This window comes from Mauremys reevesii, linkage group 1 (genome assembly GCF_016161935.1).
Source record: "Mauremys reevesii isolate NIE-2019 linkage group 1, ASM1616193v1, whole genome shotgun sequence".
NCBI lineage: Eukaryota > Metazoa > Chordata > Testudines > Geoemydidae > Mauremys > Mauremys reevesii.
Genome location: NC_052623.1, coordinates 29,213,773 through 29,233,084, shown reverse-complemented (window position 1 = coordinate 29,233,084; position 19,312 = coordinate 29,213,773). Strand labels below are relative to the sequence as shown.

Here is a 19,312-nt window from a genome sequence, read left to right as displayed (position 1 = left end):
ACTCTCATGAGAACCAGTGTTCTTGCTACGTTTTAGTATCTTATACTTCACTCTATCATGAAATGAAGAGGTGGGTGAAATTTTATTTTTAAACTTCAAATACAGATTAATCAAACATTCCAGGAGTTTCAGAAAGTCTTGGTTTGGGTTCCTTTCTAAGGAATGGTCTACTGCAAGTCTGTTTGTGAAAAAAGGCATATTTTTAACCATTTTGTCCATTCCTAAAAATAATGGCCACACCTGACTCCGTTTTTGTTTTTTTTCATTGTGCCAATTGAAATGTCACCTTTTCCATCCCTCCAGGCTGCAGTTTTATGAGGACATTACTTCTGCCTTGAGAAGGAAAAACGTTGATCAGAGATGCTGTCTTTCTCTGAGATTAATCAGGGCCAAGCACACTGTTGGCATTCAATAAATAATAACAATAAAATACCTGTATGGTAGTGGAGGAGCCATTTAAAATGCATGTGGAGAGAGATTTATATCAGTTCTCTAATCTCCTACCCCAGCAAATTATCCTTGCTTTGTGGTGCATGAACAATGGGCTAAATTCTGCAGTCCCATTTAATCCTTATTCAGGCAATGGAATTCAGAGACTGATAACGAGAAGGATTTTGAGACAGGGAAACACTGACGTGATCAGAGACTGGTTCTACTCTTTTTAGAAAGCATAAGAAAAAACTAATGAATATTACAGAGAAGTAGATCAAGATCTTCTATTTACCATTTTTCATAATACACCAGGGATCATCAACCTTTGGCATGCGGCCCATCAGGGAAATCCGCTGGCGGGCTGGGCCGGTTTGTTTACCTGCAGCATCCACAGGTTTAGCTGATCAGAGCTCCCACGGGCCGTGGTTCACTGTTCCAGGCCAATGGGGGCTGTGGGAAGTGGCGACCAGCACATCCCTTGGCTGAATTTTGCTAAGCTCTTGGCCTCAATATCTTGATGCAATGAGTTAAACGGGTTAATTGAGGATTATGTAAAACACTTTCTCCTTTTATCAGTTTTGAATTTGCCACCTTTACATTTCATTGGCTCTCACTTTATCATGTATTACAGGGATTGGCAACTCAGGGAAATCTGCTGGCAGGCTGGGACAGGCCGTTTCCCTGCAGTGGCCACTGGTTCAGCCGATCGCAGCTCCCAGTGGCTTCCCGCAGCCCCCATTGGCCTGGAACGGCAAACCTCAGCCACTGGGAGCTGCGATCGGCTGAACCTGTGGACACTGCAGGGAAACGGACTGTCCCAGCCTGCCAGCAGATTTCCCTGAGTTGCCAATCCCTGTAATACATGATAAAGTGAGAGCCAATGAAATGTAAAGGTGGCAAATTCAAAACTGATAAAAGGAGAAAGTGTTTTACATAATCCTCAATTAACCCGTTTAACTCATTGCATCAAGATATTGAGGCCAAGAGCTTAGCAAAATTCACAAATATATTAGATATTCGTAGGGAGACCAAGAATATCCTAAGTCATTATATTAATCTTTTTTTAATTTTGGAAGGGATAGAAACCTTCATGCTTCAGAGCATAATTCAAGCAGTTACCCCATAACTGCCTACTGCAAAGTTTCTTGCACCTTCCTCTTTGTAAGTGGTACTTCTATTCTGTTCTATTCTACAGAGGCCCCCTGGGTTACGCAAACCCGACTTAGGCAAATCTGCACTTATAGAAAAAGTTTCTTAAGCTAGAAATAGAAGGGTTTTTTTGTTTTGTTTTGTCTAATTGTCAGGTACACGTTTCCGACTTATGCAAAATTCGAGTTACGCAAGGCGTTCCGAAATGGAATGCTTGCGTAAATCAGGGAGCAGCTGTATATAAGTATTTATACCGTGCTCATAACCATAGTATCTGAGTGCATTCCAGTAGTGCATTAAGCAATGTGACTATATGTCTGGCACGTGTTATTCTCTCCTCCTCTCCCCAAAAAGTGAAACATGTGCAATGGAGTGCCTTGTGGTAGGGTATTTTTATTATTCTTATTTATAAATATGCCTGATGCAATGTGTTTATATTAGACAAAGCAAGGCCAAAAAATGTGCCCTGCACTTGACCATTCTAAGTGCCAGAACTACATAGACCACTGGTCTGATCCATGATGGCAATTCCTATATTCCTCTTGGCTTTCCAATGGCTCAATTATTGCTACTCTTCAATGGGAGTTTTATCTGAGAGAGGACTGCAGAATTAGGCCATTGTTTTCTTACACCTGAATATCCTACTTAGTGTTTTCTATCTAATATCATGATGGAGCACACACATCAACAGCTCACACTATATTATCATATTTTCTTTCAGCCTGCAAGCAAACTCTTCTCTCCATAATACCCTACTGATCACCCATAGAATCACCTTTAAATTCCCTCTCTAAGGTCAATGGGAATTTTGTAAATGGAGTGAGTGCAGAAGTGATCTGCATGATAGATTACTTTTGAAATTTCCTACTATTGATAGGATCGTATGGTGCATATCATTGTATATAAAACACCTCTGGATGCAACTCACCCTTGTTCAGAAAACCAGCAGAAAACCTATATGTCCTTATGCCCACAAAATATAGCTTAAGTGGTACATGGCCCTTGTACTGGGCCTCTGCATAGCAGCAAATCTTTCCTACCCGTTCTGCTGAATAGAGTCATCATGATGTTCTATAGATCAGGTGCTTGCATAAAAAAGAAGAAATCATCTTGACAACAAGTAGTTAAGTTGAACTTGGCTGTATTTATGACTGTATTTAAAGTGAAAAATACTTTTTGCATAGAAGTTCTTAATGCTAACTGAAAAAATATATTTGAAGGGGTTTTTGTTTGTTTTTTGCTTTCAGATTTAATATATTTTTTAAAAATCCTTTGCATTCAACAACTAGGATGAAAAACAAAACCTGCTCTTTGATGCTTTCTCTCCATTGTAACATGATGAGGACTTTAGGGAGTAGGTTAGGGAGAGATCTATCCAGGGGGTTCATAATGACATGAATACACTGGCAAAAATTAGTGCTGCATAAGCAATCATGAAGCAGATCCCTTCTTTCAGGTCCTTGAAGCAACCCTTGATCATATCAAGACTCCTTTCACAAGTGTCATTGGGTCTCAAAAAAACTATAATCATTGGGATCTCCCCAGCAGTCTTTCCAAGATCCAGCATCCTGATTATCACATTTATCATGGGACCTGGGGGACAGGAAATTATCCTGTTTTCTTTATCTGGGCTACAGGTGTCCCAGCCTAGGTTTCTCACTATGACATCACCAATCAGGATTACTTATCTCCTCTTTTCTTCTGGTGGCTACGTTTCACCATTCAGCTCATAGTCAGTAGTTTGACCTCTAACCTCCCTGGGTTGCTCTTGGTCTTTTCCTCCTTCTGCCTTGTGGGGAGCAGAGTATCTGTTTTGGATACCAATGTTAAATGTGTCTATATTTCTCTCCTGCATTTCCTGCCCCCTTTCCTCCAGGATGTCACATTCTTCCTCCTCTTATTTGCTCCTCTCTCGTCTGTGTGATTCAAACTTTTCCTACTCTGAAAACTTTTCTTTCTTTCTTTCTTTCTTTCTTTCTTTCTTTCTTTCTTTCTTTCTTTCTTTCTTTCTTTGAGCTTAGGTTCCTGTGCAGATGGAAGTACCTGTGTGATCCAATTTGACTCCTTTTTATATCTTTCAGTGATTTCAACTGCTGTTCAAGCCCCTCCACTTTTTCCTCCACTCTAGGAATCAACTTGCAATTCCGATGTATGTATCCTGCATGGTCTTCATTCATAATTGGGAGCACGGCACATACAGCACAATGGGTTACCTTGGAATCTTTGGTAGTGGGTCTTTACACCATTGTCGCGTCTTCCTTCAGGATGGTGCATGACTTGTTAGACTCTTTAAATAACACAAGATTTTGCTACACTTAGCACATCCCACATGGCAGTCTCCAGCTCACTGCGACACTAACTTTTTTGGCTGATCTATATTAATTCCTTCCTTTACCACTCACTGTGGCACCGTTTCCCTACCCAGCATTTTCTGGAACTGCCACTCAAAGTACTGTTCTCTTTTTGCTTGCACTCAGATTGTTGCTGTCTTACTGCGTTGCTGGCTTTGGATTAGTAATTTGCTACTTGGCTTTCCTGCAGGTTAATAAATTGGCAACAAATTAGCTATATGGTGATGTTAGTGATCATGTCATGTTAAGTAATTCGTGTCAAACCAAACAGATTTGCTTTAAAGAATTTTGCTAAACGTGAGTGAGGCAGATCACGGCGTCTGACGATGGAATATCACAAGCAACTATTTAAAGAGAGGGGACCCAATTTTCAGTATGAGTATCTCTATGGGCTTTCTGAATCCCAAATTCAGGCATTTAAATGGGTACTTGAACCCATAGAACTTGAGCAACTAGGGTGAAATTCACCACTGCGCAGAGAGCCAGCATAAGACCTTTGCATTAAGTCCCACTGTAATTCTGTTTTGAGGACATAAGTGGTGAACAGGCCTTGCACTAGTCCCCCACTTAGGGATGAATCAGACCATTGAGTACCAATTGCTCATCCAAGTGTGGGCTATGGACATTCACTCATAGTGTTAAATTGTGCTAAAGGTGTATCCAAACAGGGATCAGTGTTCAGGCTTCACAAATGGAGAGAAGGAGTTAGATGCTGCAGCGATGCAGAGCTCAGTGGTTTAGGGAGGGATATTAAGGTAGGAATGAGAATTCAGGCCTTTTTCTTTGTGACCCAGGGAGCAACTAACGTCTCTTTGCTCCTTAATTTCAAATTCTCTTTCCCTTAATCTTCCATTTGGTCTGTGCATCTGATTTACCTGGTCCAAGTGAAACACTAGAAAGAAAAGGCTGGTTTGGTTTTAACTTTGCAGAATTACTCTGCTCCTGCTAGAGCAAAGAAAGTGCTTGAGCTCACCTGTGCACTGCTGCTTGTGTTGAGCACAGACCTGGAGGGCTTATGCAGCTTCTCCAACACCCCTAAGGCGGGCTGGTGCAATATTCACCATTGCAATAGCAACCTTCCCAAGTGTGGCACTCTGCACAGCAGCTGTAGCACAGGGTGGCAGCCGAGCACACAAATCACTTCTTTCTGTTTGCTCCTGTTGTTGTCATGATTTGTTAGGTACAAAGGCAGGAGGCTGGCCCAGCACAAGTCGGAAATAGAGTGTTTCACCCCAAAAGGGAGTATGGGAAATGGTGGGAGAGCTACAATGAGCAGGTAAGCAAACAGTGGAGTGGCCTGGGGGCACTGTGATATGTCTGTGAGCAAGAGGAGCACCTCTGGGACAGTTCTGGCCCAGATCCTCTATCTGTAATGACTGTGCATCCCATAGAGTATGTCCAAAAGAAAAAAGCTTGTCCACCACTGGTTTACATGTTACGTTTGAGCTGCAAAAATGCACCATGTTCATTTAGGTGATCGGAACCACTTGTCTTTCATGATATTGTCATAATATGGGCCTCTTGTCAAGACAAACTTTAGACCTGATCATACACCCTGGGCCAGCCCATTAGAAGGTAACAATAAGCAATGGTAATACAGTATCTAGTTGTCAAGTAAGTAAATTCTGAGTTCTATCTAAATGTGGGTCATACTTTATATAAAGGGTTACATTAATAAATAGCTTCTAAAGGGTTAATGAAGAGAGCTAGTTAGGAAAAAATCGATGGAACTGTCAGAATTGAAATGTTTCATGGGAATGTATTGATGTCAACAAAATTGTTGATGGAAAAGCTTCACAATTATTCAAAATCAAAATGGAGCATGGCTTAATTGTTTAGTTTCATTTCAATGTTCTTGTTTTGTTTAATTTTGACTATGTTGCTTCATTTAGATTTTCGCATTTCATTTTGACTTTTATATTAAATGTTATTATTATATCTTTATACTATGTTTAATATTATATGTATATTCACTGTGGGTAATATTTTATATGATATTATAATGTTTTTACATTAGTGAAATGAAACATTTCAATGATTGTTTCCCCTATATTTCCCAATCAAAATATTTCAAGATTTTTAATTTTCATCCTAGGTTGGGACAAAAGCAACTACTGAAATGCTGGAATTTCCCGTGGGATGGAAATTCCATTTTCCAACCAGCTCTGTTAACATATGATTAATATGATAAATGTGTTACAGGCGAGTAGCATGTGTCATACATGGTTATAAGCACATCGGTAGAAGGTAGCATAGATGATTATAAGACATAATAATAAGCAACTGTTAGATTCTATTGCAGTCTATAACAATTTGATTTACCACATCTTAAAAGATGTATTTAACCCTTTATAAACAACTTAGAATGTACCCTTAACGTAATACATGACCAAAGGGGTGAACAAAATGTACCTTTTGGCTTTACTGATTTTTGTACCAGGGAGCCATCCTGTAATTGCAGGAAGACATTCCAAGATGCACACTGCATGATGTTCCCATTGTGTTTAACAACGCTCACTCAAGCACACAAGGCATGTGATTATAACAATGCACTCTCTAGGGATCCTGGCTGCTTAAATAATGTCAGCACCATTCATTCACATGTGGTTGTTCGAAATTTATCGACACCTGCTGTTTGTTTGTCAACCTGTCTGTGTTCTGCACTCTGTTCTTTGGGAATATTTTTAACTTGCATTGCCTGCAATTAGATTTGTTTTTTTCTTAAAAGCAAGTTAGAGTCAGTGAATAAGAGAGAACTGAAGAGGAAACAAGTGCATGTAAATGTGAAACAATTGTATTTCGTTTTACATAGTTTAGTTCCCCTTTTTACAAATACTTTACACATACATATATATAAACTAATGTATAAAACTGTATATCTATATATATATATAAACTCTCCCTATATTTTATATCTTCACAGTGAAGAATCTATGTGCATTCCAGAGTATAATCCATCTGAGCCAAGTAGAGATGAGAAAGAGGTTCCTGTGAAAGATGATGCCCTAATAGTCAGAAAGACTGGAAACTTTGTCAGTGTAATACTTCTATAGCAAGACTGTCATTCATAAGACCTACTCAAACAGTTAAGAATATTTGTTGTTTAACAGATATTAGATTTGTATTTTATGGCTGTGTTTTGTTGTCTCCAGCCATACTAGCCCAAGCTGTGGTTCTATCAGCTCTCAGAAGCTAACTAGAACTGGAACTGACTAGGATGGGAGATTTCCAAAGAAAACATAGGTGCTGCAGAAAGCAGTGTAGGTGGTGGTCTTCCTTTTCAGTAAGTATCAAACCTGTATTTAGAGGCACAGTGATGCTTGAAGTCTTGAGGAAACATAGAAACACAGCTTTGATTAGTTTTGGATGATTAAAATATCCCATCAGATTTTTTTGTTCACAACTGTAGGGGGTACTGACCAAATTAGTTACGTCTTTTTGGTTTAAAATACCCCATGTTGTTTCAATTACACATTATTCACTTCTAAAAACCTCTTGTGCAGTATTGCTATCGTATTCCAAACTAGACATGAGTACATTTCTAAGGTGGATGAATTATCCTTATATTTGCATCCTATAGTAAGGTTTGGGCTTCTTCAAGATGGAAAGTGCTATCTAAATGTTAGCAGTTATTATTTTTGTGTTACTGTATGCAAGTTACTCTATATGTAAGGGGAGTTAATCTGTTCTGAATCACATACAAGCATCTTTCACCTACATCACATAAACATCAGTTATGAAATGGAATGTTTTATGAGGCTGTCAGAAAGTAGGAGTCTTGGTAGCATTGCTATGATTTAGAATTTAAATTACTTGCTTAATTAAATGCAACAAATAAGAAGCTGATTAATAATTCACAAGTGATTTTTCCATTGATGACATAAATCCCATGTGAATAAATGTCTCTGCAATAATATATCAGTCAAGCCATACACCCTAAATTACCTCCATGCTAGATACTCTGTGCAGACTGGAAATAATCAGACTGGAAAAATTCAAGAGGATTCTAGAGACTGAAAACAAAATCCAGGTAGTGATAAATCTTTCTCCCTGTTCTGCATGGTGTATGGGTGTGGGTGTGGGTGATTCTCATTTTAGAGACACGAAATGGACTTTCTCCACTTTTACTCAAATAGATATTGTAAGTGGTGTAATGTAAAGCCCATTAAAATCAAAGGAGAGACTGCCACTAATTTCCATGGGCTTTGCATCAGGCCTCAGCTAAGCAGGGATGAAGAACTGTAAAGAATACCTAGCTGCTGTAGGAAGTGGAGTTGATGGTTCGATAGGTGGAACTCTTCTTTCTCTGAATCACACTGACTTGAGATGATTGAGCATTGTGATGCTGCAAGTGCCATATTTCAGACAGAAAATAAAACACAGGTCCTGACCGCTTGCATTAATGAGCAGTCTCAGGGTCGTCTCTGTAAGTGAAGAAAAATGTTAACTCTGGGGTTCTGACCAGTTTCCAGCTTGGGTAATTATATTAGGCCTACTAGAAATCCCCCAGTAGTTTCAGTTAGATACCATATACTTCACTTCCTGTCCTAAACAGCTGTGTATTGTTAAAACAGATGCTGTGATTTGCCTCGGTGGTTTGTATATCTATTTATAATTTGCTTTGGGTTCCTTTGGGATGAAAATTGCTCTGTCAATATTGGCTGAGATTTTCAAATCTGTTAAGTTATTTGGATACCCAGTTTCCATTAAAATTAACAGGAACTGGGTGTTCAAATCCCCCAGGCAGATATAAAAATCTCAGCCATCAGTTTTTATAGGATGGACCCTAGACGTGTGCAGAAGACTGTACAAGCTTGCCAGCCTAGCAAAGAGTCTGACACTTCCAGGGGGTACCCAGCATTGTGAGGCACCTTACTAACACCTGTCCTGAGCATGAGGGAGCCTTGTCTGTGGCTGCTGTGGGTTGTTTCCCCAACTCCATCAGCCTTTGGCAACACAAGCACGGCCTTCCAGGCCTCTGTGGGCCCTGCATTCTCTGTACAGGTCAGTGATAGGTCCTCTCCAACCATCCCTCTGGAACAGCCAGGCCCTGTTCCTCTGACCATTCTCAGAATTCACAGATCTGCTACTCTCTAAGAATAGTACACACCCGCTTACCAGTTACACCTCAGTATCACTACTCCGCTCAACTCCATGCATCTAAGAGCTGTTACAGTAAATACAAGAAGAAGTTTATTTAGCAAGAGCAGAGACTTGAGAAGAAGCAAGTAGACAGAATGAAAACAAATAGTTACATGTAAAATAAAATCATAACTTACTTTCTGGAGTTCTTAATGCAACTAACCAGATATTTTCTTGGGCTAATGAAGTTTAGCTCACCCAAAGTTTTTACGGTGGTTTTCAACCAGGCAGGCTGTGACCCTTCTTTCATAAGACAGAACACGCTGGCAGTTCGTCTCCTCAGGATGTCCCTTTGCAGTCTTAGATATAGTTCCAATGATCCATTGTCTTGTAAACAGGGCTTCCTCTTGCTGATTTATTCCTTTCTGTAACCTCCCCCTCTAGAAAAGTCTCACAATCCCTTCCTTAGCATTTTGCTCAGACTGTAAATCGGCATCTATTGTGAACCATACAATACTCAATTTACATATAGCCAGACAGATAGATAAACATGTCTTGCCTGTTTCCAGCCCCAAATCGTTGGCCTTGAGAATATATTTTTCCCGTATAGATACGTAACTCCTTACATGTCATCTGTAAATACATGTTGCAATGCTTATGAGGACCAGTGTGACCCAGGCTTTCAGTAGAGACTTTCCATGGCACTCTTTGGTGAATTAGTATGTAGATACCAGACCCAGGGTATCTTTGCTATGGTGTCTCTTCTACAAGGTCCCTGGGTCACAGGAAGTGTCTTGAGGAATAATATGAACCAAGTTCCTTGTTCAGTGTTAGAAGAAAGCAACTCTTTTTCATTCTTTGCCATACTCTTGTGAAAGATCTCCAGTGAAAGTGTAATGGGTGCACAGCTCCCTCGGGAACACAAGCTAGGACAAAATGGATGGTTGCTTTGCACGATTCAGTGTTCATTTCCAGTCTGATTTGTTTGGTTACCTCTTATGTTTACAAAGCCCACAGCATAGGAGTCATTTAAGCTGTATGGCTTGATGGATATGTCACTAGTGAGCTACTTATGTACAATGGAATTAGAGTGTAACTGGGCAGCCGTTCTGCAGAAATGGACCTAGGGGTTACAGTGGATGAGAAGCTGGATATGAGTCAACAGTGTGCCCTTGTTGCCAAGAAGACTAACAGCATTTTGGGCTGTATAAGTAGGAGTATTGCCAGCAGATCAAGGGACGTGCTCATTCGGCACTGGTGAGGCCTCATCTGTAGTACTGTGTCCAGTTTTGGGCCCCACACTACAAGAAGGATGTGGAAAAATTGGAAAGAGTCCAGCGGAGGGCAACAAAAATGATTAGGGGACTGGAGCATATGACTTATGAGGAGAGGCTGAGGGAACTGGGATTGTTTAGTCTGCAGAAGAGAAGAATGAGGGGGGATTTGATAGCTGCTTTCAACTACCTGAAAGGGGGTTCCAAAGAGGATGGATCTAGACTGTTCTCAGTGGTAGCAGATAACAGAACAAGGAGCAATGGTCTCAAGTTGCAGTGGGGAAGGTTTAGGTTGGCTATTAGGAAAAACTTTTTCATTAGGAGGGTGGTGAAGCACTGGAATGGGTTACCTAGGGAGGTGGTGGAATCTCCTTCCTTAGAGGTTTTTAAGGTCAGGCTTGACAAAGCCCTGGCTGGGATGATTTAATTGGGATTGGTCCTGTTTTGCAGGGGGTTAGACTAACTGACCTCCTGAGGTCCCTTCCACCCTGTTATTCTATGATTCTGTGGGGGAAAGAATTATGTGACTATTTATTCACTTTATTTCCTGTGTTTAATAAAGCTGGTCATTAAAATCTTAACCAATCTAGACGGGATGCATCTCTACATTTGCCACCACTTCTCTCCTGCTGATTGTTCAGAGGCAGATGGAGCTGTCAATCAGGGTGAGCCCAGGGGGCCTGCCCACTAGTATTTTGCCAGAAATGTCTGCCTTTGCTCCATTCAGACCTCTCCACCACTTCAGCAGTGAAACACTTTGTTCTTCCATCCTATTTTCCTTCTGTTGCTCTCTGCTTCCTCTCCTGCTACTCCCCCAGTTACTGCTCTCTCCTCCTCCGCACCTCAGTGGGTGGGCAGCTCCAGATTGCAGTATGGCAGGGGATCACTCAGGTTCCAGGTACAGGGGCTCTCTTTTCCCCTCAGCTTCAGGCCCAGCCTGTGTCTTCAGCTCACAGGTCCCACAGGCTGTTGGAATTTGATGAGGAGGACTCTACAGAACAGCCTCCTCAAAGCAGTGCTCAGCAGACAGGAGCAACAGCTGCTGAAGAGAACAGGAGGCCTGGCACTGAGCCAAAATGCATTCATTCCGAGACTGATCCCAACAGCAGTTCAGTTGATGCAAAGTAAGATCACCAGCAGTAAAATCAGGCTAATCCACCTGCCAACAACCACACGCGATTAAGGAGGGCAGATGAGTAATGCTAGTAGAGGACATCAGAGGTGCTCCTCTTCTATCCTGTGCCCCATGACCTCTCCCTCCTCAGAAGTACTGTTTTGAATATGGCTGTAACACAGGCAAGCAGGCCTCATCCCTACGCTTCGGGGAACCCGGCTCAAAAGTGTGGTTTGAGCCTGGTTTAAAAAAGTAAAAGAAGCCTTAAAAGAGGCATATCGTATGAGCAGTGAAAGAGCTCACCTGCTTGTGTGGGTCTTCCTTCAGAAGCGATCCCGAGCATTCAAATGATTCATTAAATCTAAGGAGGAAAACAAAAAACAAAGAAATTCCTCATCTCTTCTTTTCCTGGACTTCCACGCTTTCTTGGGAAGACCTTTCCCTCAGAGAAGAGGGATTCCTTGAGTCTCATTCAGAGAAATATAGAGCAAGATCCAGGGCACATTTCTGCCCAACCCTGGATAACAGAGTAATTCTGAACAAGGGCAAAACAGATAGATAGCAACCCACCAAAGCCATCCACACAGAAATTCCAAAGGAATCTAGAAGCATCAACTTTATAGTGCAAATGGCCAGAATTTCTTTGGTTGTCCACTAAAATGAAGGAAACGGTCATTGCCAGCAGTGCCGTTTTCTAAGAGACCAAGTGGACAGAAAGATTGAGACGACACTCTTGAGAAACTGTACATTCTCTGTAGGCTCACTGGAGCTGTCCATATAAGCCACTTAGTTCACACAAGTGTCTGTAGCATGGTGCAAGAAGTTGGATGGCTGGCAGTCTTCAAAGGATAAAGGAACTTAAGCCATTTCAAAAATATCTATCAGCCTGAAATTGCCAGTTGCCCAAGTGACCAGTGCCAAGACACACACACAAAGCTCCAGTCAGGGAAAGCCAATTACTAGATAACATATCTAATATTATTCACCGCTTTTTCAGAGAGAATGATTATTTAGAGAGGTCTTCAGTAAGGTGATGGCAGAGAACTCTGAGAAGAGACTTGTTATCAGTTTTCTTTGCATTTGAAGAATCCTTCTTGGCAGAAGGTTGGAGGGGCCTCTGATTAAACAGATGGAGTAAGACAATGCCCTAACGACTTTAGTTGCATAAAACAGTATGATTATTTCTTTCAAGTCTGTATGTGGGCACACTAGGCTAGGAACAGAAATGGCTAAAGTCAATTTAGGTGCCAACTTTAGCTAATTGAGTTTACTCCAGAAACAAGACCGTCCATACCTACACTTGCACTGAAATAGCTAAACCAGTTTTAACTGAGACCTTTTCATTTCCGTGAAGGATTGTGTTCAGACCAGGACTTTGTCAAGACTTGGATAAGAAATCCAGAAATACATCACTGAAATCAGCAAAATAATTTTGGATTTTCAACCGTGTAACTGAGGACTGAATCTGATCTGTACAGTTTTAGGCAACATTTAAAAATATAGTTTCATTTTATTCTGCTTTCAAGAAATGTACCGTTTTAAATGTGTAGCTCTCTGTTTTAGGTTGTCTCATAAACATGGAATTCCATGGGTTTTATGTATATTTACATACTGTAGCCAACAGATGTTAGCAAGAAAATAAATGACTTATTTTCAGCTTGCACTTGCATACAATAAATTACCCACTATTAATAAGAGAGGAAGACAGGATATCCACACAGTACTACTAAGAACATTTCACCAAATTGCTTATATCAAGCTCAAGTAATCCATGGGAATGACAATCTTGCTATAAAGTTAATAGAGAGTTTCCAGTTTATGTGACTGTCAGTATGTTTCCTTCTCGTTTATCCCCTCCACAAAGCACAGTCGCTGCCTTCATGTTTCCTTTGCTGATTCTATAATGGCAGTTGGCTAAAGAGTGTTGCCCATTCTTTTAGATATCGAGAAACACAAGGAGAAACACATGGAGCAGAATTTCAGTTACATCAACAAAAACAAAGGGCAAAATAATATTTGCTAAATTAGTAATGCAGAAAATATAGAGGAGAAAACATTAATTTGTATTGGCTTCATTTCTGTTTTTTTTCTTTCTTAAAGACATTGGTTTACTAGTCATAAATAAAAAAATATTGAAAGCCCAGTTAGAAGATTAGAAAATAAAGAGTGGAAGAGAATAAGGAATGTACACAAGCCATTGTCATACCAGAAGATGTGGACACTTAGAGAGGGAAGTTGTGAATGTTAAGGACTTCAAAGACCCCATTTAAAGCCTTAAATTTCTTGTACTTGTTAGGTCATGGTAAGCCAAACTGGCTGAGAATAAAATTTATTAGGCAACAGTTTTTGAGGAGATCTTCCAGTATATAAAACTGAAGTTAGCCACCCTGTAAAAAAGAAATAAAAATCACAAAAATGTGCCACCACTAAATACCTTTCTTTGCAATAAATAAATAAATAAATAAAATAAAAAATTGCCCAATGTGCATTGTGGGCTGTATATTGTGGCACTATCTCGAAGTTTGCATTCCTGGATTGTAATCAGTGACCCATCCAGTGAAGCACAGCGGAACCAAAAGATCTGCATGACAGAGTAGCATATTAATATATATTCTGTACTCCACAAGACATTTTGGCATTCATTTGGGAGCTGAAAAGAGTAAATATACTGTCCCCATGAGAGAAACTGAGAGGAAGCAAGGTTTCTTAGTGAGACGAATCCCTGATCTAGAATATCATTGACCAAAAGGTTCCCATCACTCAACAGAACATGGCATGGTCTGGCCCAATAAATGTAAACAACTATTTGTGATATTCCATTAGCAGGCATCATGGTCTATGTCGTCCATGTTTATCTATTTATTTCTCTATAAAGTGTGGACTTTGTGATGTGATTTAGTTAACTTGGCACTATGTAGTTGGAGTAAGAATTGAAAAGGTGATACTTTAATCAATCCTGCCCCTCCACTCCCCAATCACAAGGTGCATCACACAGCCCTACCAAGCACCACACCACCCTCAAAAGATCAAAACAAATTACTTTTACAGAGAGATTAGCAAGCTCAGTTCTTCTTATGACATTATTAATTTTGCATTAGGGCATAGAATAGGAATTAGGAGCAGCAGGATATAACAGAGAAGCTGGATGTCTGAAATTAATGTTCTAATTATTGCTGAATGTACTGTTGTTGACTTTTCATGTCTGGGCTTTTTTTAATGGATAAATTGCTATTCACTTGGTGCATGCTAAATTCAGCAGGTTATAACAAGGGACTTGAAATAGTTAAGGACCAAACCATTCAGTCATTCCTCAGGAAAATTCCATAAGTAGCCAATGGTCCTTTTTTTAGCCACAGATGCAGCTAGATTGAGCCTTTACCTCTACCCCTGTGTAAGGGAGAGTGCACAGCGGCATCAATCAGGCCTGGCCCACAGAAGGAATTGGAACACAAGAGAGTCACAGCTGCTCCATGAAAGAGTCAATTTGCCACTGCCGCTGTCCCAGGTGAAAATTACTTCTCCCAGTTTCTCTCCGTGTCCCCTCCCTATGCTGGCTCAGCTCTTCACTCCCACCCCTCTAATTCAAGATGCCATCAGCTTCTCTACTAACTTGTCACAGAGGTGCAGGGGCTCAAGAAGTCTACTTGCACCTGGTCCAAGCCCAGTAACCCAAGAGGCCACGCAGGTAGCTGAGGGGATATTACTCCTCTTACTTCCCCTTTATGTCTCTTCACAACCACATAAGGCTGGTCCGGCATCTGACTGTTACTGAACAGGAATCATGTCAGGCCCTTTGGCTTAAAGTGGCAGTCGCTAGTTATGAATCAGAATGACAGAATGGTGAAGAGTAGAATGGATCAAAGCTAAGGATAAGAATGGGCTGTTTCTTCTTGCCCTGTTTAAGGGGCCGCACATTGTTGTGTCACCCCAGGCGCCGCAGAGGGAGGGAACCATACCTCAGGTAAACACAAGTCCTTCCCTGTTCCCTCCTTCTGTCAAGGGGCTAGTGATTTGCTGCTGATCCATACTAGTCACACATTGCTAGCCTCCTTCCCCCGCCCCATGAAGCACAGCTATTCTGATTAGCATGCTGAGGGTGGTGGGGGAGAGAACCAAAGCTCCACTCACTCCCCACCCATTTGCTAGGAATGGGGGAACTGTAGGTGTACAACATCCACTTACTTGTGAAGACCTGATGTCCAGTGAGCTGTGTAGGAGTGCAAAGAGGGCTTGCAGGAGTGGAAATTAGGGTATAATCTCTCCTTATGCAGTTATGCACCCACACAGGTTATCGGACAGCTTAGACTAAATTTGCTTCCAAACAGCTCGTACCCTGGAGGTTTAGGTTGTGTTCGTCTGCTAGAGTTTGTTTGTAAAGAAAAGGTGTCATAGTATGTCATGTTACGTGATCCACTGTATCTCCATATATCGTAACCATAGATATGAATCTACCAGGAGTTCTTTTGTTCACACTCACTAGAAGGTTTTTAGATCCCTGGAAGAGACAAAAAGAACAAAGAGTGTTTGTGGCACCTTAGAGACTAACAAATTTATTTAGGCATAAGCTTTTTCAATAGCAACTCCCTGCAATCTGAAAGCACCCTATGAAGCTCTATACAAAATTCCCATTGTTCTAGTACTGCAAACTATTTCATAACAAACTAAAATGTTGAAGTGTAGTCACTTCCGGCTTTAATACACATTGTTTAAGATAACTTGTCCTAGCACAACCAGGATCTCAAATTTGCTTGACTTTCCAAAACAGTAATTGGTTGTTGCAAATATTTTGTAAGCCAAAATAACTTGTTAAAAATTCCGTTATTTTGTATATAAATCATGCCTGTATGTAATTTTGTATGTATGGACCTATGTTTTTATGTGGACGTCATTTCTTAGTCATTGTTTGTTTTTCTGGAGAAATATTTCCATTGCTAATGGTCTTTTTTAATCCTGAGAGCCACAGGTGAATGTATGGGCATTATATGGTCATGCCCACGCACACGCCCATGACCAATCTGACAGAAGGCGGGGAAGAGGTGAAAGGAGCAGTTGCATACTGTGTGTGAGAGAGATCTGGAATGCTCACTCTTATAGTGGGGTGTCTTGGTGCTGGGGAGGCTCTGAGCAAACAGTAAGGGGAGATGGGCCCGTCTCTGTGATGAGGGCCTGAAGGGAGATCAATTTTGGAGGAGGGGAAAGCAGGGTGTTGCCACTATTTCTCACTGTGTGAAAACTCATCCTGCCATTGGGCCAGAAAAATGGCTCTTGTACAGTTTGTGGGTCACTTACTTCCCTCAAGGACAATCTCCTGCTCTGAGCTGACCTGCAGTTAAAAATCCTGGGTGCATTAACTGAGTGACATATCTGACCCAAGGCTGAAAATGAAAACTGCCCACCAATCTCAGTCTCCAGCTAATGTCACTTCTTTGATGCCTCCAGCTGTGCTCGGGAAGAGCGGATGCATCATGATCCATTTGTGAGTTTTGTTCTGAGGCCGAAGTGAGCTGTAAGGGGAAATCACCACACTATTATTACACAAATGTCTATAATACAAGTATTAGAGCCAGGCTGGCACAACTTCATTTCTCCTGTTCTTCAGTGATGTTTATAAGGCAAGAGACCAGTTGTTATTTTCAGCCTCTGCTCAGACAAGCTGGACAGGTGATGCCGCTGGGATTTTTAAATACAAGTCAGCAGCTTCTCCAGAAAGCTGTATATAATTAAATTTCACTTGACCAGACCAGATTGTGGCTGCCCTGAGTTGCCAGGCAGTATGATCTTTTTTTTCTAGTTTGGGATCACCTGAGATTAATGCATTGAACAGTCACTTTTTGTACCCCAAATACAAAAGAAGTAATGAGAATCTATATGTTGTGGGAAGTTAATTCACCAGGTTATTGTAATCATTGCAAGATGAACATCCTTGTAGCAGATTGCCACTTGTAGTCTCTGCTTAACTGGTGCATGCATCAGTGCTTACTCTTTTCTGTAGCATAATTTTTTTTTTTTACCATCAGCTTTACAACGCGTCTGATGTATCAGTGCCAGATTGTCAGCTGTCCGTGTTCGTGATTTAATGAGCTAGTTAAAGTGAGTCCTTGTGATTAAAAGATAAATGTAAGCCATCATCGTCTCTCATTTTCATTCGCAGCTCCAATGGGAAATCAGTCACGTGGGCCCAGAGTGAGAAGAGCAGCAGCAGGGGAGCACACCTCTGGCAAAGACTCTCAGTCCACATCAACAAAAAGGAGAACCCTAATCAAACCGCAGTGATCAAGCCCTTTTCAAAGAGCACAGACAGTAGCCGACACAGCAGCAGCACCACATTTCCAGAGAGCGGTGCCAAAATGCTTTATGACGTCTCAGAAGCAGAGGAGCAATACCCAGCTCAGTTCCAGCCACAGACCCCCTCACCTATCAGCACGGTGAGCCACAGGACTGCCTCCATTAGCCGAACAGATGACGATGTCCCCACATCCCAGACAGAACATGCCCAGCGGAGCAGTTCCTCCCAAGGCTCTCTGATGGAGCAAATCAGCAGTGTGGTCACACGCTTCACAGCCAACATAAGCGAGCTGAACTCTATGATGCTTTCAACAGCCACGCCGGGGGCAATGGTGGCCACTCCACTCTGCTCTTCCTACCTGATCCCAAGAGAGATCCAGCTTCCTACAACAATGACCACTTTTGCAGAGATCCAGCCACTCCCTGCCATTGAAGTCAATGGTGCATCTCAGTCCGCTAGGAAACCTTCCTGTGGCAGCATCAAAGAGGGTACTTCGGAGGCACCAGCGGTGAAGCAAGATCTTGACGAGTTGGTGGCTTTAACTCCTCCCTCACCTTTTAGAGACTCCATTGATTCTGGAAGCGCATCTCCCAGCTCTCCAGTGTCAGAATCAGCTCTTTGTATCCCATCCTCCCCGAAGTATGACAAGCTTATCATAAGAGATTATTCTCAGAGTTCTTCTTCATTGTGAATGTAGTTCAAGGCACCATTGGAGCTCAACAGCTACAAGCAGGTAGAGCGGGGACAGCCAAGCCTTCAAGGTCTCCAGTCTTTACACAGATACAGTGATAGGCATTGGGTCATCATGTGAAGAATGGTGGGGGCAATAGAGAATTATTCGATAAATGGAAACATCAGATTAATTATGCTATTTTAAAGAAACAAAACTACGAGCAGATTTTCGTGGCCTTACAAAACATGGGCTTTTAAGAAACACTGCATATATTTTTGAGGGCTTATAAGGAGTTTGTTAAATCAGTTACATACCAAGTGCTTTGCTTTAGTATAACAATGAACTGTGTGTATAATATATGAAAAAAGTAGACTGTAAGCAACTGTACAATGTTTTCTTTATTTACTCTGAATCCTTACCCAGAAGTGAACCTTGATCTATTATCAAGAATAGAAGACCAAACATTGAATGTACATTTTCTAACAGACTCAAAATCTGGCACCAATATGTCAGGCTCTTTTTTTTCTACGAAGATCTCAAAAAGCAGTAATGTATGTTTAGTAACTACCAAACTTTTGCTGAAGCGTATCATGCTGGTGATACCCTACATGTAGATAAAAATTAACTGTGGCTTTGCAATGTGTGACTGCAATATGGAGGGCTTTACAAGTGACTTCTCAACCTACAGATTTGTTTATGAAATTCTCTTCTATAAGTATTAAAAGTTCAATTTATTAACATTGGATACACCTTCATTAGCAACAAAATGTGAGGACGATTTCCTGACTCTTTCACCACGTTGCCAGCCAATGATGGAGTAGCAAAAAATATTTTCTGGAGTACTGTTTTGTAATTCCCTTATCAGGACAAGTTGTTGAGGAGAATATTCTGTTTCTAGCAGTATTATTGAGCTATAGCATAGCTGCATTCCCTAGTGAAATTAACACATTT

At 41.1% G+C, this 19,312-nt stretch overlaps 1 protein-coding gene across 1 annotated transcript in view; it reads left to right on the top strand.

Annotated features, from left to right (window-relative positions):
- Positions 1 to 19,037, top strand: part of GRM5 (glutamate metabotropic receptor 5) — a 452,493-nt gene extending 433,456 nt beyond the window's left edge. The window contains exons 9-11 of the mRNA XM_039502070.1: positions 3,710 to 3,730; positions 5,113 to 5,208; positions 17,554 to 19,037. Coding sequence (XP_039358004.1) covers positions 3,710 to 3,730; positions 5,113 to 5,208; positions 17,554 to 18,379 — 943 coding nt within the window. The 3' untranslated portion in view covers positions 18,380 to 19,037. The remainder of the gene's footprint in view (positions 1 to 3,709; positions 3,731 to 5,112; positions 5,209 to 17,553) is intronic.
- Positions 19,038 to 19,312: the final 275 nt, after the last annotated feature.